The following is a 21,284-nucleotide window of genomic DNA, read 5'->3' on the forward strand; positions in this document are numbered from 1 at the left end:
AAGAAGAGAGTCTAAAGTTTCTAACGCTGTATTGAATGTTTGTGTAGTCCTAAAACTCAATATTCTGTGGGTCCTGGAATTCGAGTGACAATGACAAAAACCTTGGCACTGGAGTGGACGCATTTTTGCACATCGCTTATTAATGAAATGTATTATGATTAAATAGTGATGATAACCATATAACTTGAATTGGCGTTCATCCAAAAACAGCATCGCAATCTCAGTAATCTTCCCTCGGCACATTTAGCATTCATCATTCAAAATATTTTTCATGCAAAATGGTGCAACAGGAGTTTTATTTGATATTCATGTTCAGAAAGTTAACGATGACAAACTTTGTTCCGAATTTTAAGTTTTTTGAAGGAACCCGACGCTGACGTTTGAGTGAAGACTACAACAGGACTAATACAATGAGAAGCCGTCGTCAACAAAAGAGGTCAATAGCTGCAGTTTACGGTATGTTCATAATTGTGTTCTTAATTTTAGAGCAATTTCTCAAAATGCCTGCTGCAGGACAAATGCAAAAAAACAAACACAAAAAAAAGATGTTCCGTTGCATTCCAGAAGATGATTCTTCTTAGTAAGTCCAAAATGCAACACATGGTGGGAACTGTCAAGAAAGATGATTAGGATCCCTGTCTGAGTTATTCCATAAGGGACAAAAGAAAACATGTCGGCTCTTTGCAACATGTTTTCCATGAGAGTTTAGTCACAAATAAAAGAAGATGAGAAACGAGTCTACATTCCAGTAATGAGTGCAAAAAAAACACACTCTTTGGTAATTTCTGATAAGACCAGTACGCCCCGCCTTTCCATCCAAATTACTTGTTTGTCTTACTAAAGTCCAGTGGCTCATTTTGAGTTTAGATTCCCAGTGCATGAAAATAAATAAATACATCATTACAGCACTACTTCAAAAAATACATCAATAAAAAATCAATAAATAAAATCAATAAATAAAGCAATGCATAATAAATGAATAAATACACAAATAAATAAATGCACACATAAATACAAAAATTAATACACAAATAAACAAACTAATGAATAAACCAAACCAATGAAGATGTAAAGTAATAAATGAATAATTGGATGCATACAAACAAATAAATAAACTAATGAGTATAAATAAATAAAATGATAGATAAATACACGAATAAATAGGCAAGCAAATAAATCAATCTATAAATAAATAAACTAATAAATCAATCAATAAATAAAATAAATATGTAATTAAAAAATAATTATTTAAATCGATAAATACTTTAAATAAATAAATACACGAATAAACACATGAATAAATAAATGAATGAATGAATACATAAATACATGAATGAATGAATAAATGGATGACTAAATAAATAAATGAATACATGAATAAATACATGCATAAATACATGAATAAATACATGCATAAGTACATGAATAAATAAATAGATAAATACATAAATGGATGAATAAATAAATGAATGAATACATGAATAAATACATGCATAAATACATGAATAAATAAATACATGATAAATAAATAGATAAATACATACATGAATAAATAGCTAAATACATAAATGAATACATAAATAAATAAATGGATGAATACATGAATAAATAAATAAATGCATAAATATATGAATAAATAAATGAATAAATAAATAAATGACACCGCAGAAGAATTCGTCAATGTCGACCACAAAAAAAATAAGACAAGCACAGTCCGGAAACTTTGAAACTTTTCACCTCCAAACCATAAAAAAATTGCTTGAGGCTCTTCACTGGTGAACAATAATACTAAATGATTCCATTAAAAAGAAATGGGGCGTTGGATCAAATAGAAAAAGTAAACCAGTCGAACGTAATGATTAATTTTTGACGACACAATAAAGTAGATTTATGGTTCGAGAGGTTGAAAGGGGTGCTCAGACGCAGGTGTGGACCATCGGAATGAACCGTAAAGAAAGAATGTAAGTGGAACTATGTTGCTAAGCTAGTTAAACAAGTTAATGGTAACAAGATGCTTAATTGAACCTCCAAAATTCTCCTCACACTCGGCGGAAGCAAAACTCAGATTGTGGGTTTCAGCAACATAGCGTATTTCTATAGTCTCGCCCCCACCAAGATCACTGCATGTGTTTATCTGTGTGCTAAAGCTAAAAACCATCCATCATTTTAATGTCTTGTCCTCAATATAACCTTGTAAAATATAACAGGATCCTAAATCTTACATAGAAAACATCACCAAAACAAAAATCTGTAGGGTTTTCAGATTTATTGATGAGAAAGCCCTCCATCTTGAAAGAGAACTCTTTAAGAAACTGGCAGCTTATCCCACGTGGCTCATGAACTTCTATCTTCAAAAAAAAGGGGGGGGGGGCTCACTTGAATCCGGCAACTCCAGGGAAATTAGGTCAAGTCAGAAATGTAAAAAATGTCTCGCGAGGTTTTTGCCATTTCCCGAAACTCAGGCGTCCCTACTCGAAAGACTTCCTCTGAAATACATTGTTTCATTTCTGGCCTCCAATACCCGAATGATTAACTCATTCACTGCCAGACATGTGTAAAAATGTATCCACGCCAGTGCTTTTGTTATTGTCGCTTGAATTCCAGGACCCACAGAATATTAAGTCTTAGGACTACATAAACATTCAATGCAGCGTTAGAAACCTTAGACTCTCTTCTTTTATCAGAAAAATCTTAGTTAATTCCTAAATTATATGGATCTGGGGTTATATGAGCGTGAAACGGGGCGGCTGTCCAAAATACAATGCAATAGATATATATTGGTTTATATAGCGCTTTAGCACACTGCTAACATGGAAAAAGAGAAATGCTGCACCCTTGTGGAAAAGAAGAAACATTGCCAGAGGCCATGCCCAGCGCTTTATCGGCACCCAAGCATGAAAAAAAAAAACAAATTTGGTAATGGCACTCTGTCATATTTTCAATTCCTGAATAAATTAATGAACTCATTCACTGAGTCAAAAGCCGCAACAATTAAATGGAGTCGTAAAAAAAAAAACAATTTGTACATACATTTGCCGCGTTGTATTAATAGCTGTGGGATTTTTCCGTCGAGCTTCAGCAGTGCAACCGTTGGAAAGCAGTTTATTACGTATTGAGGAGACGCAGGGGAAGCACAGATTTATATCTAAGGCCCTTTTGTAATTATTTTTTTATGCCTGCGCACAGCTCTAAGAGTGGGTGTGTTCGGATAGGGAGTGTGCACCTCCATTCCAATATTTTGTGAACATAGCCAGTATATTTCTCCCCAATTGGCGCACCTAATGGGTTCTATTTATATATTATATATTATAATATTATATATACATATAAAAATATTATCTATATTATATAATATATTTATTTGTCCGCGAGACTGCCCTTTTTCCCTAGATGTAGTTTTGTTATTTGTCCGCCAGACGGCGCAAATTCCCCTTCGATATAGATGTGATTTTTTTTTAGGATTAAATACCAAAGAACAAGTAATGACTGCAACGAGTGACCATTAAAAAATCCTCACTCTACATTGTGTACAGTATTTCAAAATTATATATTTTTTTTTTTAGTTCAGCTTCACCTTTTCTGCATTTAAACATTGTTTGTGTTTACATATGTTTAATACATGAAATTATACCTGGTTTTACACATCGTTTTATTTCACGTGACCTGCTTCACTGCCACAATTTATATTTATTTATTTCATTGGGGAATTTGCGCCGTCTGGCGGACAAATAACAAAACTACATCTAATTTGATGGGGAATAAGCGCCGTCTGGCTTGTGTCCACTTGTGGCTACACAAGCAACTCTATGAACTTAAGAAAGTAAAAGACTCCCAAACAAAAAAATGGTCACCGCACAGCAACAGTCAAAAAAAGCCAAACTATACAACCATTTGATGACAATGCTCTGATCTTTCCGTGACAAAAAAAAAAATCAAACAATATATCCATGTTTCTTTCTGCATTTAAGTTTATTAACACAGAGCCAAATACACAAATGGGGGTCACTAAATCTGCAACCATGAGACATTCACAGTTAGCCTTATGGTTAAAGGCCTGCGTTACGATCCATTGAGACTGTGTTTGAAACGTTCATGTTTAACCCACTTTTATTGTCAGACGTAAATGTATTTCAGCTCAACATTCGTTCTCTTTATGCGCAGATGGAACCTGTTCTACTACATGTGGTCTGAATGCAGATTTTGTGCGTGAGCAAGTTCTGTTGGAGACCCACTCATGGCAAATGCAGCCTCCCTTTTCAACCCCGCTGGATGGTGTTCTTTTTCTGTGGAAAGAGAAAAGACAGGTTTTTTAGAATATCTTCGAGCATTACAGGAACCTGTGTGTGGAACATGTGGCACAGTGGTTAAGGCGATTCACTCCCAAACAGGAGGTTCTGGGTTCAATCCCAGCTCATGTATGAGTTGTGCTTTTGTTCAATCAATGACCTTCACAATAAGATAGAAGCAAAGAAACCAACATTTCAAATGGATGTGAGAGAAAAGACAAGTTTTTTAGTCTAAGTTTTTTTTATACTTTAAAGAATATCATCGAACATAACTGAATGCAACTTGTGGTCCTCGTGGCTGACTGGTTAAGGCAATGGACTCCCAATCCGCAGGTCCTGGGTTCGATCCCAGCTCTGGGCAACATGTCCAACTTGTGCTTTTAGTCCAACAATGACCTTCAGAATAGGATATAAGCGAACAAACCCGATTTTCAATTGGGGCCCCGTGGGCCGCTGAGAAAAGTACAAGGGTGTCGACTGCGCGGCACGGGTTCGAAACCAACTCACAGCGAAAGGTACAAGGGTGTCGACTGCGCGGCACGGCCTCGAAACCAAGTCGAAGCGAAAGCGACCGAGCGAAGCGAGGTCGCTGGAGCGAGTTCACGGGTCCACCAGTGGACAGCCTCCCAGGGCCCGACAACCACAAGTGTGAACCTGCGAGCGAGCGAAGCGAGCGAGCCAAGTGTCTCAATGCGAGCGAGCGAAGCGAGCTCGCTAGGCAGGTTCGAGGCGCGAAGCGCCGAGAACCTGCAAAGAATTTTACTAAGTGTCAACGCGGTATCGCATGATAAATACATGTATTTTTAGCGAAAACAGCCACGCCCCCATGGTCCAGTGGGCAGGGAAGATACTTGCAGCGCAGAAGTGCAGGGTTCAAGACCAGGCACGTGCAACTGGTACAACCTGAACAATGTCATTGTGAGAAAGGACAATCGAGATAAAAATGACATGATGGATTTTTAGCATCTAAAAACATTTTTTCGGCTAAAAACGCCGTAGTCATTTTAGTGATAAAAAAAGAAAACCTTACTCACCTCTGGAGCGAACTCTGATGAGTTTCCTCGTGCCAACTTTCTTCCTCTGCTGGGTGTGTGTAGTTGCACCAGTGGTCCCATCAGTTTCATCCACGCCTGTTTAAATAAAACAAACCTGAAAACGCCGTAGTCCTTTTAGGGATTAAAAAAAATCTTAGTCACCTCTGGAGTGAACTCTGATGAGTTTCCTCGTGCCAACTTTCTTCCTCTGCAGGGTGTGTGTCCCTGCACCAGTGGTCCCATCAGTTTCATCGACGCCTGTTTAAATAAAACACAATAAATCAGTTGAACGACACATCAAAAGAAACCTCAGAGTGTCATAAGATATTATAACTTAATGATTATTTCTCTTTTTATCGTCTGCAAAAAAAAAATTGACTTCAAAAAGATAACCACCTTTATTGTGGATGGCTTGGGCCTTCTTTTCGCTGTGGGTCGCCACAGCGAATCGGTGTTCTCCATCTAACCCGGTTTTGTGCATCATCTTCTCTTACACCAGCTCATGGTCTGAATAAACCCGAGCAACTTGAGATGAGAGTCCTGCCAAAAAAACACCAACATCACAAGCAGATCTTTCAAGCCGTCAAATGTCGGTTTCTTTTACGGGAAGCTAATGACTCATTCAGCTGAAATACAAACATGCAACCACCTTATCGCGTCTAACGTGGCAGAGTCCCAATGCACAAAAACAGCTAACTTCGAACTTGGAGATGCGACGTTAGCTTTAGCGAGCTAGCTGGGGGCGACGTTAGCTTTAGCGAGATAGCTGGGAGCGACGTTAGCTTTAGCGAGATAGCTCGATTATTCGGCGTGGTGGTCAAACCTCAATCTTTGTCGCTGGTTCCAAGATGGTTGTCCCCGCGAACACTTTGGACACCAAAGATAGAAACTCGATCTGAGTGAGCTCGTCGCCGTCTGCCATTCTTGCTCGGGTTTTGTTGACTCGGTCTGTCGGAGAAGCGAACCATCCATGTTGGTACATCACAACGTGAGGGAGAAAAACTTCCGCTTCCGGCATGGCCGGAATTACGTACTCGGAAGGTAAAATTGCAGTCATGACAAAAAAACATTGCCCTCTACTGGACAGCTACCCACAAAGGTACGCCTTACTATACACCAGGCGTAGTTTTTGGCTCTGTTACCACATTTATTTATTCAATTTGACAGGCAGGCTGAGTCAGCAGAAGATCGGGTAGATATAAAAAACGCATATGTTGACAGCATCAACATCTGATCACGTTTATTAATGAGAACGGTGAAAGCACGATGGTAACAGTGTATGTGCTGTATGAACCATGTATGTGAACAACATCAGGTGCGGTGGGGGCATATTCAAGTACCAGTGGGTGGTGGTGGCGGTGGAGGAGGAAGAGAAACAGCTGTCACAGGTTGAGGAGGTGGTGGAGGGGGTGATGAATGAAGAAGAGGAGTTCCTGCAGGTAGAGGGGGCGGCGGAGGGGGAAGTGAGATGGGTGAGTTGAGGTTGGGAGGTGGTGGCGGACATGTTGGTGAGGTCAAGGAAGGTGGAGGGGGCAGGCTCATGTCCATCATGGTAGGAGGAGGAGGAGGTGGTGGAGAAGGAACAGAAGAAAAGGAGTGTATTGTAGTTTGAGGTGGAGGAGGAGGGAGGTCACCAGTCAAGTTGGTGTCAGCAGGCAAAGTGGGGACGGATGGCAGAGGGACAGCGATGCCTTGGTTGGAGCTACAGCTAAATATTAAAAGAAAAACATCAAATAAACAAGGAATGTTGCAATGATTTTTTCCCCCACTGATTAAAAAAACAACGTACACAGTCGCATCCGTGGTCCCTGTGCTGCTTCTGGGGGGCTCCTGTGATATCTGTTTGAAATACGGAGAGGTGGACAATGTTTTACACTTAACAGTCGTGGTGGGACATTTTAAGGTTACCTGGAAACAGTGTCCAATTGCATCCAAGCTGGCGTACGATATGGGTATTCGTGGATAACTTCTTTCGAGCTCCTTGCCCGAAGCGGGCGGAGCCACAAGCTTGGCCCTTGTGTTGTTTTTTGATGTCGTGAAGCTGCTGATCTCTCTCCTGGCTACCTTCTCGTAGTGCATAGAAACTTCCTGGATCAAAAAAAAAACACATATTGAGAATAAAATATTGACCCTTAGATTCATAAATGAGTTTTATTAGGAGAATGTAGACTCCTCACCAGTGACATAAGATTGATGGATGACTCAATTTTCTTGATCTGAACGGCCTGAGAGTCAAGCAGTCGCAGCAGCAAAGTGGCCACGCTGTTGATTTGATAGGTGACACTAGCCAACGCCTGAGTGGCCATCACTTTCGCTTCTTCAAGCGCTTTTGTTGGCTCATCTGCCTGCAGAATTTCATTCACACACACACACATACACGCTTCTTCAAAAGCAAGCTTCATCATGCACATTTCTTATCCATATTTGACATGTGGTTAGAGGTCAATTGTCACCTGTAGGTAGTTGTTTTCGCAGTAGTCCGCAACTTGCTGCAGGTTGTTGTGGTTCTCAATTAGATTGTTCCTGGCCTTTGGCGCCTCTTCAAAGATCTGAGAAATAATCTGGGAAATAGTTGTTGCTTCCTCCATGGCTTTAAAAAAATGCCTACCCCCCTGCAAAAAAAATTCTTGACTTCACACTATTTCATGTTGCTACTTGAAGGAGGAGGGTTGTGTTCTGGGTTCTAACAGAGGCGCTGCTGCATGGCAGAGGAGAGCGGGGAGTTTGTCTCTTTTGGATATTTTATCATACTTTTTTCAAGGCAAAGAATTTACAAAAAAAAAAAATCACATTTTAAAAGTAACTCAAATTACTCAAATAAAATGCGGCCCAAAAAGAGATTTAAAAATATATATAATCGACCTTTATCACAAGTAATAGTATATCGTTTTTAACCTGGATATATTTATAATTCCTATCATTGCTTTTTAAAGTTGTATAAATGACTATAAATACATAAAGATGTGTTTTTTTCATCCAAAAAATACCATGTCAATACATGTACTATAGGGACATATACATGTCCAACGCCGCCCTTCTGTGGACAAAAACGGCAGTACCGTCTAATACAAGTCTAAATACAATACATATTGATGTATACTGATGAGAATCTACAGCTAACGTAACTTGAGGGACACATTCGTGGAAATTATACGTTTGCGTGAATTGATTTGTGATAAACACACGGTTAAATGCGTAGAGTGGTTTGTGTGCGTACTGTAAACACCGGGCCATTTGCTCGGCTCTATTCTGTTCGACAGCTGAAATGAGCAGTAGGGCCACACTTAGACCGCTAGAGGGCGCCCGTGCAATTAATAATCGCGATTATAATAATAATACATTTAATTTCTAAGCGCCTTTCAAAACTCTCAAGGACACTTTACAGTCACAGGATCAGTTTTTCTGCGGGTGAGCAGCGGCTTGGACTGGAATGTTTGCCAAAGCAGTAATTTTAAACTACGGTGGCATGGCACAATAGAGATGATCGAATGTCACTTTAAAAAAAATATATATAAAAGATTTATGAAACATTTTCTGCAAATATGTCATAGTCCGTGCTGTAAAGACTTGGAGGGCTATTTAATATTCGTCCGTGTAGCAACACGTAGCTGATTACAATGTTCCTCCGAGATAGGTTGTGGTGTGCTGCATTTTTTTCCAATGTAAAAAACGTGTAATTAGCTCAAAAAAAGGTTGAAAAACACGACTAAACTGAGGAAATGTGTTTATTTAAAAGTGTTTATCAAGACAGCAGTATTGCTTGGTGCCAAAGTTGCTTTCAGTTTAAAAAAAGGCTTGGGGAACCCTTCTGTATACTAGTACTCAATACTGATATATTGATCCCTCTCTTATGATTGTTTTATCAGTTGGAAGATTTCATTTTCCCATTCCATTTTAGCGTATATGCTAATTTTTTTCTGTCCAAAACGCCTTAGTGAACATGCGTCTGTGTAAGCTCTCAGTCGTACAGGAGTGAACATGGTCGTTTTATTTTATTTTTTGGTTAACAAGGCCTTACTATACAATATATACAAAAAATCTACTGTATACTATATGATTCGAACTACTTCTCATTTCATGTTGTGTTGTGTTGCATTACCTGGAAAATGGGTCCCGTTTTAAAACTGGCTGTTCAACTTTGATGAAAGACCTCGGACACATCGGCAACTATGCAAGGTCAAAATGAAAACACAGGACAAAAATATACAAATGCTTTTTTTTTTCTTTTGTTTTTTGTTTTGGTTATACAGTAGTGATTCTTGATGTTAACTACTGTTAATTGTCCAAATGCCTTCAGAACTACAGAACGGTTACAGTACAACAGGCACTTTTTTCTTGGGTACAAACACGTCAAAGAACAACATTATTGCATGAAGTAAGATTTTTTTTTTTTGTGGGGGTGCTGTTTAAACATGCGACTTTTGTGCCTTGGCGTCTTTTTAAACCGCGGGTATCTGGAGGGACATCATGAACACACAAAAGTATTAAAAGTTACTAATAACGGGATGTTTTTTTTTGTTCTTCACTTTTTACCCAAGCTATTCCTCCCCAAAAAATAATTTGCATTATCTTGAAAACTTTTGAATGGAAACATTTTCACATGCAACACTTCCACCCATCTAACGGTTAGGTCCTTCTGGACACCTTGCATCAACATTCAGTGGAACCTCCAAAAGTGTAAGCACGGACTAGAGCTCCTAAACTCACGGCAACATAGTTCCTCTGCACCAATATTTTGCAAGATGGTCGCCACAGTATTGTTTTTCAAACATTGCCATGAGACTGAACAAGGTATGGATGGCTCTGTTTGAGAAACAGAAGCAACATGATTAACTCATTCACTGCCATTCACAAATTTATTCGGGAATTGAAAATATGACGTAGAACGTCATTTCCGATTTTTTTGTTCATGCTTGGGTGCAGATAAAACGCTGGCGAAGGCTATCTCGTGTCAAAACTGTAGAAAGTCGTTGGACGTTTACGGGATAGCTCATCAGAGCAGGAGCGGACAGGCTTTCCACACACATTTAGGTCATCACAGTCGGGTCGTTACAAACCACCTTTGTCGTGAAATTGTGAAAATTGTCTCTTACCATGAGATTGTTTACACACAAAAATAAAACATTGAATTCAAACAAAAAAAGTCGTTTGAGACCATCACGGACAAGAGGCGGTTGACCAGATCGTCACCTGCGGCGGCCCAGCGCGTCGCCCGTTTCGACGTCAGCGGGTGTGGAGGCGACGTGGGCAGGAGAGTGTGTGGAGGTGGGGTGCTGATGCTGATGCTGAGGGCCGTCGTCGCTCACTGCTGCACCTGTGCTATGGGCAAGAGTGGATAGAGCGGACGGGTCAGTGCTCGCTTGGGGTGCTCCGTGTGCAAAAATCTGCAAGTGGGGCGAATTACTCACCCCCTAAAAAGGTTACTGACAAAGCACTTAACTCATTCACTGCCAGACATGTGCAAAAATGTGTCCACTAAAGTTTTTGTCATTGGCACATGAATTCCAGGACCCTCAGAATATTTGGTTTTAGGACTACATAAACATTCAATAGAGCATTAGAAACATTAGACTCGCTTCATTCATCAGAAAAAGAGTTCATTCCTAAATTTTATGGGTCTGGAGTTATATCTGTTATATAGTTATTATGTGGCCAGCGCTATATCGGCACCCAAGCATGAAAAAAAACAAAACAAAAAAAAACGAACAAATTCGAGAATGCCGCTCTACGTCATCTTTTCAGTTCCCGAATAAATTCGTGAATGGCAGTGAATGAGTTAAAAAATACATAAATGAAACTTTCCGATTGACTTATACATATTTCCTAGGCATCAAGATTCCAATTAAGTAATACTTGAGTAAGAAAAATAAAAATAGAAATCATAAAATACAGACGCTCCCCTACTTATGAACATTCGAGTTACGAACAACTGTACATACAAACACTTTTATAGTAACATATGTAGTATTCTTACCAGTTGTACATTTCTTTATAGAGCATATATTTTATGAAATGTTTATGTTTTAGTACAAACCAATACAGGTTAATTATACAAGCCTTAAACATACATTCCATACAAAACAGCACTGAAGCAACTTACGAACAAATTCACCTTAGGAACGACCGTTCGGAACGTAACTCGTTCGTAAGTTGGGGGAGAGTCTGTAACATTAAGTACATTAACACTAACCAATGGATGCCGACTGTCCTCTGATGACGCCATTTTTTGTCCTCTCCTCCCAGTCCAGGACTTCTTTGTATATCAACTCTGGAAGGAAAAAAATGTGCGTTCAGATCAGAAGAAATCGGAAGACAATTTGGTTACATTGTTCATTTTTTATGTGGTATGGAAAAAATGTTTCAGAAAAAACATCTCCATTACAAATAAACTGGGGACGCTTCATACCTTTCCACTCGTCCACCGTGTGCTCCCGCTCATCCAACTGCTTGTCTGTGATCGCGGGTGGCGGCTGCGGCAAGACGCACGCACTTTCAAAACGCATTCCGACGAGCATTTGGGCAACGACCACCGTACTTACCGCCTCCACTTCGGTGGGGTCGTACCACACGTTGATGTAAGAGTGCTGCAGGGCCTCGTCCACCGAGATTCGCTTGGAAGCATCGATGACCAGCATCTTTGATAGCAAGTCTCGGGCTTGACTCGCTGGCGTCCATTTTGGGAGGACCAAAAAAAACATTAATTCCCAAACCCTGCTTGCGTCAAAGACTCACGAGTTACCTTTCAATTTGTTGTGTTCAGAGTCTGCAGGGAAAAGGACGTCGGGGAAGAGCTTTTCGAAACTGTAGCCGGCGTAGCGTGGTCGGTTCTCCACGTAGGTCCGAACCGATTGGTTGAGTTTCATCAAGAACTCCTGAGACGGCGTCCCCAATTGCTCGATCACCTTATTCCACTGGTCAATATCTTGGGGTTGCAATGTTAAGACAACAACTGGGCTAACGGCGTGAGGAATAGGGAGAGGATTTCACAGTGAATGGTCGCCCAAAGTGAAAACAAGGACTTATCGGGATTGGTGTAAATCGACAACGCTCATTACAGGAAGTCCAAGATGGCGCCCGAGTAGGCAGCCATCATCTCTCATAAGCCTTCCTTTTTTGTTTTTGTGCTTTCTTTTGTCACTTTGTGTTGTTATACGTCGTGTGGAACGGATACGGATTGTTTTTTACATGAGAAGAAAGGAGCGTTAGCGGAACTGTCGCGACTTGGAATTGAAGCGTATTTACAGTACGTCGGACAGGACATGCGAGACAATCTGTTTTTGTCAATGGATGCTACAGCTTCGTGTTTACTTTCAACATTTAGCTTGTAGCAGACGTGCACATTTCACACTGATGTCCCTGATCCACTGGTGAAAAGGACACTTTGATTCTCTCCTGCTTCATCCAATAAAAGGTGCAGAAAGTGCTGTAGATTGAATGACTGTGTCTGTGTTGTCATATTTTGTTTATTTTTTTGTTCTTTTGACTTCAAGATGGCGAGAGCGGCTGCCTTTACAGCAGCTCCTGTATTTTGTTTTTCTACTTCTTCCTTTCCTTTCCTCTCACTTTCATGACTTTTCCGCTGTGAACTGTCAATTTCTCCACTGCAAGACTAATAAAGGCTAATGTAATCCAATTGTAATATGCATAATATGCTTTTCAACAGTTTTTGAGCCCAATGAATATGAAGCGAGAAATAATCAGATACAATAAAACATATGTAATGGAATACAAAAACGTGTTTTGGGTGTACAGATGTAAACAAGGATGAGAGAATATAGCGCTGAGTGGGTTGAATGGGTGGAAAGGGGGGTTGGACGTAAGGATACGATCAGTGCCTGGAAACAACACACTACCCCGGACCATTTCAGCCATGATGCAGCCAACAGACCAGACATCAACTGAAAATATGGGATGAAAACGGCTACATTAGCATGCGGGAAGGAAATTATAAAAATGGCAAAATTAATGAATAATTAAAAATGAAAAACGAGAGAATGGGTGTGATGTTGAGATAAAAATGAAATACTTGCAATGTAACAACAAACAATTGATTGTTTGTGTCGAGACACGGTATCAATCGGCGGAATTGGCGATTAGAACTAAAGGTTCACAATCAGATGTAAAGCGTTCCGGTCAAGGCTGCAAGTGGTTCAAGGATACAATCCCTTCCTGGGAAAAGAATTTTATGGCGAACCATTTCTGCCATAATGCAGCCCACAGCCCATATATCCACTATATATGTGCAGCATTAAAAGAAGGAAGACGGAATCACAAACGTCAGCGAGAAAGGGGGTAAAAAATGCTCAAGGGAAGTCTCAAAGTAAAGAATAGTTTCTTTCTGTGGTGACCATAAAATATCAAACACGTGCTAAAGTAATGCTGGGCCTCCCCAGGGGGGAAAAGATGCTCCCAACCACTCACCGTTAGCCTGGTAGCCCATACCCAGAATGACTTCCGGGGCACGGTAGTAACGGGTGACCACGTAGGGCGTCATGAGAAGCCCGGTGGCGGCGGTTCTGGCCAGGCCAAAGTCCAAAATCTTCAGCGTGCAATCGGACTTGACCACTATGTTACTTGGCTTCAGGTCCTGTGAAGGGAACATTAAATTTTAACAAAAGCTACACAACCGATTTGGATTCTTTTTTTTTTTCTTCCCGTGAATGTATTAACTAAGAGGTAAGCAGAGCTGCATAGTTAGCTTCTCATAACCAATATAGGCGAATGTCATTTTTTACAATGTGTCTGCTGCATGCCCCACATGCACAGATATGTGCCTATCAGCAACCTGGTGGAGAAGCACTTTCCACCACGAGTGATTTTTTATTTTATTTTTTTTAATATCGGCTAGCATTAATTAATTCACTGCCAGACAATGTGCAAAAATGTATGCACTTTAGTGCCAGGGATTTTGTCATAGTCACTCGAATTCCAGGACCCACAGAATATTGATGTTTAGGACTATATAAACATTCAATACAGCATTAGAAACTTTAGACTATCGTCTTTCATCAGAAAAAAAGTTAATTCCTAAATTATATGGGTTTGGAGTTATATGAGCTTGAAATGCGAGTGGCTGTCCAAAATACAATACAATACATATATACCTATTGGTTTATATCGCGCTTTAACAACAGTTGAAGCTGGAACAAAGCGCTAACATGGAAAAAAGGAAAATGCTGCGCCCTTGTGGAAAAGAAAAAACATTGCAAGAGATCTGACCAGCGCTTTATCGGCACCCCAGCATGAAAAAAAAACCCAAACAAATTCAGGAAACGGCGCTCTTTGTCATATTTTCAATTCCCGATTAAATTCGTGGATGGCAGTGAATGAGTTAAGCTACGCTTGGGTGACTCTCGAATGAGGTCGGATTGAAGTTGTTCGCAGAATTGAAGTAGCCCAAATGCGTGGCCATGAGTCACGTTGCATCTGCTCACCTAGCCGTGGCTTTGCGTGACCAAGACGCCGCCAGTGTGAGTGAGGCTGCTTTTCTCCGGCCTGTGGCTCAATTAGTTCTGCTTGGCAAAGCAAGAGGCTCTTTTGCGGCTTCTTCAATGGGGGTGATTGACAGTCAGCGACGGGTGTGTGTGCATGTGTGACAAGGTGATTTTTATTTGTTTAGGATGTGTGCACATCATTCGGGGAACACAAGTATGTTTCGACAACTTGTAGAGGTCAAATTCCTGACAACTCTATCGAGTGTTCTTGTTTTTTTTCAACCGAAATGTCAAGAAGTGTGTGTATGCGTGTGATTATCTGTGTGCGAACCGACCCGATGGATGATCCCAGCCGCGTGCAAGTGTTTGATTCCACACAGCATCTGGTAGAGCAGGTAGGACAGCCTCTCGTGGTCCAGCTCCATCTGAATCACCTGGCAGAGGTTGGCGTCCATCAACTCCATCACCAGATACCTGCAGAGAGGTACGGGTATTTAAATCAAACGCACACGGAATATTTATATATTTTTTATTAACAAAACCCATTTATTTATGTACAGTAAAGTCTCGTTATATCGATATCGGTTATATCGATAGTACTGCTTATTACGATACTATTTCTATGAACACAAGGAGAAAATTTACATGCTGCAGGATCGGATATATCGATAGTCCGGTTATATCGATATTTTTTCCGACTCCCGAGAATATCGATATAACGAGACTTTACTGTATTTATGTATGTATTTATTTATATATTTACATATTTATTAATGTCTTTATTTATGTATTGATTAATGTATTTATTCATGTATTTATTTATTTATTTATGTATGTATGTATTTATGTATTTATTCATGCATTTATGTATGTATTTATTTATTTATTGTCACAGACGTTGCGCTTGTGCATCCCGTGGCATTTAAGAACCGACGGGGGAAGGATTCTCATTTTCATTAATAATGACGAAACGTGGTTTGACATCTGTTATGTCATCGCCTGCGAAAATGTTGTCAAATAGTTTCACATTTATAATTGAACGCCCTCAGCATTTCTCACTTTGAGGCTCATTATTTGTGTGCGCATCAACTCACTCGCGGATGATTAAAGAAAAATATGTATTTTTTTTAACTCATTCACTGCCATTCATGAATTTATTTGGGAATTGAAAATATGACATAGAACGCCATTCCCGAATTTGTTTGGGGTTTGTTTTTTCATACTTGGCAATGTTTTTTCTTTCCGCAAGGGAGCAGTATTTCCCTTTTTTCCGTGTTAGCGCTTTGTTCGAGCTTGAGCTGTTGTTAAAGCGCTATATAAATATGTATTGCATTGTATTTTGGACAGCCGCCCTCATTTCAATCTCATATAAGCCATATAATTTAGGAATTAACTCTTTTTTTCCTGATGAAAGAAGAGAGTATAAGATTTCTTATGCTGGATTGAATGTTTATAAAGTCTTAAAACTCAATGTTATATGCGTCCTGGAATTTGAGTGACAATGATAAAAACCCTGGCACTGGAGTGGATACATTTTTGTACACGTCTGGCAGTGAATGAGTTAACAGGCCAAGACTGATTTTGTACAAATGTGTAAAATTTAATTTGGTGCGCACACATGAATGGAGGGTGACTCTTTCATCCCGGGACTTCTTCTGCGACCCCCTCCAGCTACCATTTGTTCAGCTTTTCTTTTGACGTCCAATCAGGCAGACGCAAGAAACACAAACACACAAAAGGGCCGTGCACACAATTCCACTTCAGGGGGGGATGACACTAAATCATCCCAGTCCACATTTCGGTTATTTATATGTCAAGAATTATTCTTCTGGAATGATGAAATGCGATATGTTAATTTGGTGTAACAAACACACCCGTAGTTTCATTTTTAGATGTGGTTCGATGTTTTGTCCGATGCTAGTAAGAAGACTTTTGAACATCAATCATAGTATTCATATGAACTCTCAAAGCGCCTCGAAATGTCAACACATGCAGAGGGGTTCTACTTACACATCTTGGAACTCCTCCAGTGTCTTCTGTGGTGTGAATACATTCAATAGACCAATTATCTGTCCAAAAATATAAAATAAAATAAAAAAAGGGAGGTTATTATTCTGCAGATGTTATGTGGAGCGGCAGGGTGGTAAATAATACAACACGCGCCAAACCGACGGTCGGATGCGATTATTCGGTTTCGATTCAGCATGAGGGACGTGAAAAGGAGACAAAAGGACGGATGTCTTTTTTATATTATTCCTCATTTACTGCCATTCACAAATTTAATCCAGAATTGAAAATATGACGTAAAGCGCCATTCCCAAATGAGTTCGGGTTTGTTTTTTTTCTTGCTTAGTTACCGATAAAGCGCTGGCCAGACATCTGGCAATGTTTTTTCCCTTCCACCAGAGGGCAGCGTTTCCCTTTTGTATGTGTTAGACACTTTGTTCCAGCTTAAGCTGATGTTAAATCGCTATATAAACCAATAATAATAATAACAACACACTCATATTATAAATAATATACAATAAATAATAACACTTTACTGTATGTATTGCATTGAATTTTGGACAACCGCCCCCATTTCAAGTCCATATAACTCCAGACCAATACAATTTAGGAAATAACTTTTTTTCTGATGCAACAAGAGAGTCTGTGGTTTCTTACACTGCATTGCATGTTTATGTAGCCCTAAAACTTAAAATTATGTGGGTCCTGGAATTCGAGTGACTATGACAAAAACCCTGGCACTGGAGTGGACACATTTTTGTACATTTATTGCAGTGAAAGAGTTCATATAACATGGCAGAAGAAAAATAGATGCTCCAAAAAATAATATATTCGAAAATACAGTTTATGGCAATTTAAATGGTAATCAAGAAATTAAAAAAAACATTAATAAAATAGAGCAGAAACTTACATTCTTGTGGTTGACGCATTTCATCAGCACCAATTCTCTGTAGGCTCGTTTGGCATGTGTTTGATTCTGAAAGGGTCTGCTTAGCTTTTTGATGGCGACGTTCCTCTCCAAGTTGTGGTCGTAAGCTGAACTGCGAACAGCCAATGTACACCACCACACTTTTATATTACTTCTTTTTTTCTTTTTTTTCTTTCTTATGGACTCACCAGACAATTCCCTGTGCGCCGGATCCAATAGGTCTGAGGTTCTGATAGCGCTTTAAAACCATAAAAGTTGAATCGCCCACATCTATACTGTAGTATTCCTTTTCACGCTTGTTGCGGTTCATGGTTTAGCCTTGGATGGCGGCTGGGGCATCAAAGTGTAGGAGAATGCACGACACCTGCGGGGGGGAGAAAAAGATTATTATCTGCATAATGTAATTTTAGAACCCTGTACAATATCGCAATGATAATAGGAAGCAGGAAGCTAGCTCGCTCCAAAAAGGAAGAATCATTAAGTGGGATTTGGATCACTGTGCGCTGAGAAGACTGACTCAGTGATGATCGCTGGGGTGTTTTTCGGACCGTGACATCTTCATTTCCGTGACTAGCGAGCGACGCCTCCTTTCCGTGCCAGTTAGCCTTCAAATATCCATTGTACTTTCTATTTATTGTCACTTAATGGTCAAGTTCACGACAGGACTATTCATTGTGTGCTCATGTGTACCGCTTTGGGCTTGACCTATCGTTGGGGGGTCTTGGCATGATTTGCTGGCACTTGATGACACAAGCCACCTATTTTTCATACAAGCTTGTGGATTATGCAATTATGTTTTTCCTAGCACTATCTTTTTCCTAGTATCTTTGCAGAGGACAAAAAACATGAAACTGGTTCTCCTCTAAATCCCATTTCAGACTTCCTATTCAGCCTCCTTTTCTTAAAGGTATTATTAAAACATCACCTGCTCGCTCCAAGTGGTCTGCAGGTAATCCGCAAGGCTTCGGACAAGTCCATTACACAAACCTCGGATGACATCTATTGATACTTTCACATTTTAAATCTGCTTTGCATGTTTCCTTCATCACCATCATCATCATCAAACCGTTTGATAAATGATAGTCATTTTCAATTGATGAGCTCTTGGTGACGACCAAGCCAAATGCAAGTCACAGAGGCAAGTCTTGCCATGTTGATAATTCTCGCCCGGGTGAACAAGCCTCGCTCTTATCTTAGTCAATGGCTGGAGGCATAACTACCCTGAACGCGGTCATTACAAAATGTACATCGATAGAAATCCAGTCGAAATGATAACAAATATTAAAACGGTTGGCTGAGTTTATTTCTAAGTAAAATGTGTGCACCTCCCCATGAAATGTTATAAATATACACATAATGTTAGGGGGGTTCTCGATATAGAAACTTCCTCTATTCCAAAAAATTGGAAATATCAGCAAGTTTATCACTACCATAAGGATTTCTGAACATGACGGCGGTGTTATCAAAACAAAAAAAAGCGGAAGGAGGGGGGGGGGGCGGTTTGAAAGGGGACCATTGTGGTGCATGCAGTTACATGTATTGGCAAAAATTATGTGCGGAATGTATCAATTCAAATAGAATGATGGCACATTCCTGCAATCTTGGCTGAGTGTCTTGAGATAACAAGCCTGCAATGTGAGCTTCTATTCGCAATAATAAAAGACATAAAATTCAGTGGAGCATCCACCTCGAACGAGATGACTTTATATTTATTAAACTAACGATCAAAGGGGGTTGGGGATGAGGTGATAGGACGTTTCTCTCGCTGATATCGTGCGACTCGCAAGAATAAAAGCTGCATTGCAATAATAACAACGCAACAACGACAGATTATCATGCATTATTTTTTTCTGCAAAAGTGCATTGGATTTCCTGCAGGAGGGAAAATCAAGATGCGTTATGCAAGTGGGGTCAATTTAAGTGCATTAAAAGTTCGGTGTTTTTACTGCAAATATTTTACAGCACGTAACATAAATCGACGCACGTCATGTGTCATTTTGAAGCATCTGGCCAGGTGTAAATGTGTTGGCGCATTCTGCTATTCTTACTCAAGTGTGCACTATTGAATGTTTACACGTGGTAATTACTGTGCAACTAAAGGAGAAAAACATGAGTAGCTTGGTCGTCGTGCACCAGTTAGGCCAGACAAGTCCTATCTGCTGGAGCGGCGTGAGTAGCATAATCATTTTGACATTTTGACTGTCCCAAATGTGGCACTTGCCAACCCCCCAACACGACCTCGCAACTGTTGACAATAACAATAACACCACCAATACGCTTGATTGGTGAAAAATAATCAGGCGTCACGCTCACCACTCTCCGGATAATTTTAACAGCGTCGAACCGCAGTCGCCGATCGCTTGCTGTCCGCCGGAGTCGCAACCTGGACGGTTTTTGGGAGACAAAACAACGTTGAAATCCTGCTTCGAATACACGTTAGCAGCTCCTCAAACTAACAGGTCGGGGTCCCGGTAATATGCATGTGCGGCTTCGGCGTAACCTAATCTTTGAGCTTCCGTGACACAAGCAGTTTCTGCCATTTAATACCGACGTCGGCGGAACCTTGCGACGTTTCCTCGGCTGCACAATGAGGACCAGGGTGGGACGTTCAAGACCTGGTGCAAGTTCCCGGTTGCTGCAACGGAGTGCAAAGAAAAGCGGAAATGACGAATGAGCAGGCTGCGTTCAAGAAGCCGACTGTTTACATCGAACGTTCTACATTGGGCTTTTTCCAAATTGTCTTATAAACACGTAAATACACAATGCAAAGATTATGAATACGTTTGATGAAAAAAAATTAATTTACTTTTGCCTTTCCTGTAGCACACCACGTACTATAATGAAACACAAGGTGCTGTACCCAGTGGTCTCTGTTATTGCGGGAGTTATGTGCCAATATAACCGGCAATACGTGAAATCCGCGAAGTAGTAAACCTTCTCGAAAATATGTTGCACAATAGATTTTAAAGCTGTAAAATCACTAACATGTCAACAACTGAAGCAGTAACAAAGCACTTACGACGAACAGCTATCATATACACGAAATAAAGCATTCACAATGATAGTAGAAAACATCAGGGAGTGAAACTATTAACAAGTCGGAATCATGTTGATTCAAATGCCACATAGCTGTCTAGTACGAGTGAGTTTTGAGATTGGTTTTAAAGATGGGCAGCGAGGGGGCTTGCTGAATGTTCAGTGGCAGGTCATTCCAGAAAGTGGGATGAGCTCTGGCATTTAAAGATTTGAAGACAAATAATAATGTCTTGAAAAGAACTCTACAATGTATAGGGAGTCATTGAAGGGATGTCAGAGTAATAGTTATATGCTCCCTCTTATGAGTGCCAGTCAAAAGGCGTCCAGCAGCATTCTGGACCAGTTGGAGACTCTTCCTATGTGACGATGATGATGAAGACAATGACTTATCATGAAGTAAAGAAAGTGACCTAACTGAGACAGATAATCTCTTATTGTTGCAATGGCTCATTAACACAGTGCTGTCTCCATTGGATTGGCTCTTTACTTGCCACAGCTGCCATTAGCTTGTCTGCCAAATCCAATTATGCGCTTAGGTCCCCAGTCTAAAAATAGTCGA

General features: G+C 40.2%; 3 protein-coding genes and 1 long non-coding RNA gene across 18 annotated transcripts in view; 1 reads left to right on the plus strand and 3 right to left on the minus strand.

Moving 5' to 3' along the window:
* uts2r1 (urotensin 2 receptor 1) overlaps positions 1 to 3,157 on the minus strand; it is a 28,076-nt gene extending 24,919 nt beyond the window's left edge. The window contains exon 1 of the mRNA XM_089016158.1: positions 3,031 to 3,157. The gene's annotated coding sequence lies outside the window, so the exon portion shown is untranslated. The remainder of the gene's footprint in view (positions 1 to 3,030) is intronic.
* LOC148887277 (uncharacterized) overlaps positions 1 to 5,180 on the plus strand; it is a 45,275-nt gene extending 40,095 nt beyond the window's left edge. For 4 of the 5 annotated variants that reach the window (XR_016117701.1, XR_016117700.1, XR_016117704.1 and 1 more), the window contains 2 exons: positions 354 to 456; positions 4,162 to 5,180. This is a non-coding gene — a long non-coding RNA (uncharacterized LOC148887277). The remainder of the gene's footprint in view (positions 1 to 353; positions 457 to 4,161) is intronic. The other variant, XR_016117703.1, reaches the window with a different exon arrangement.
* A 140-nt stretch (positions 5,181 to 5,320) lies between these two features.
* LOC148887279 (uncharacterized) lies at positions 5,321 to 7,908 on the minus strand. 2 transcript variants are annotated; one of them, XM_089016160.1, is made up of 9 exons: positions 7,774 to 7,908; positions 7,498 to 7,665; positions 7,229 to 7,408; positions 7,110 to 7,159; positions 6,661 to 7,028; positions 6,144 to 6,268; positions 5,717 to 5,860; positions 5,483 to 5,578; positions 5,321 to 5,416 (listed from the first exon to the last, which is right to left on the minus strand). In XM_089016160.1, exons 1-7 carry the CDS (start codon positions 7,906 to 7,908, stop codon positions 5,801 to 5,803), a joined length of 1,086 nt encoding a protein of 361 aa, XP_088872286.1. In that variant the 3' UTR covers positions 5,321 to 5,416; positions 5,483 to 5,578; positions 5,717 to 5,800. The 2 variants fall into 2 exon arrangements, with proteins under 2 accessions (XP_088872286.1, XP_088872285.1); XM_089016159.1 differs by having other exon boundaries at positions 5,321 to 5,578.
* mapk8b (mitogen-activated protein kinase 8b) overlaps positions 7,785 to 21,284 on the minus strand; it is a 66,895-nt gene continuing 53,395 nt past the window's right edge. The window contains exons 1-15 of one of the 10 annotated variants that reach the window (XM_089016149.1): positions 21,141 to 21,261; positions 20,237 to 20,324; positions 20,003 to 20,072; positions 17,878 to 18,053; positions 17,672 to 17,801; positions 16,765 to 16,823; positions 15,090 to 15,228; positions 13,742 to 13,907; positions 13,147 to 13,218; positions 12,060 to 12,242; positions 11,727 to 11,984; positions 11,511 to 11,588; positions 10,511 to 10,634; positions 9,420 to 9,487; positions 7,788 to 7,869 (exon numbers count right to left, since the gene is read on the minus strand). In XM_089016149.1, the coding sequence (XP_088872275.1) occupies positions 9,439 to 9,487; positions 10,511 to 10,634; positions 11,511 to 11,588; positions 11,727 to 11,984; positions 12,060 to 12,242; positions 13,147 to 13,218; positions 13,742 to 13,907; positions 15,090 to 15,228; positions 16,765 to 16,823; positions 17,672 to 17,801; positions 17,878 to 17,999 (1,380 nt within the window). In that variant the 5' untranslated portion in view covers positions 18,000 to 18,053; positions 20,003 to 20,072; positions 20,237 to 20,324; positions 21,141 to 21,261 and the 3' untranslated portion in view covers positions 7,788 to 7,869; positions 9,420 to 9,438. The other 9 variants (XM_089016148.1, XM_089016152.1, XM_089016151.1 and 6 more) reach the window with 9 other exon arrangements.

This window comes from Hippocampus bargibanti, linkage group LG15, assembly GCF_051943395.1.
Source record: "Hippocampus bargibanti isolate YZ-2025 linkage group LG15, ASM5194339v1, whole genome shotgun sequence".
In the NCBI taxonomy this organism is placed as follows: Eukaryota; Metazoa; Chordata; class Actinopteri; order Syngnathiformes; family Syngnathidae; genus Hippocampus; species Hippocampus bargibanti.

Coding starts and splice junctions, on each gene's coding strand:
- LOC148887279 (XM_089016160.1), bottom strand. CDS start 7,908: ATGGAGGAAGCAACAACTATTTCCCAGATTATTTCTCAGATCTTTGAA. Junction 7,160..7,228: donor CAATTGGACACTGTTTCCAG/GTAACCTTAAAA, acceptor TATTTCAAACAG/ATATCACAGGAGCCCCCCAG. Junction 6,269..6,660: donor ACCGCCACCACCACCCACTG/GTACTTGAATAT, acceptor CTTCTCCGACAG/ACCGAGTCAACAAAACCCGA.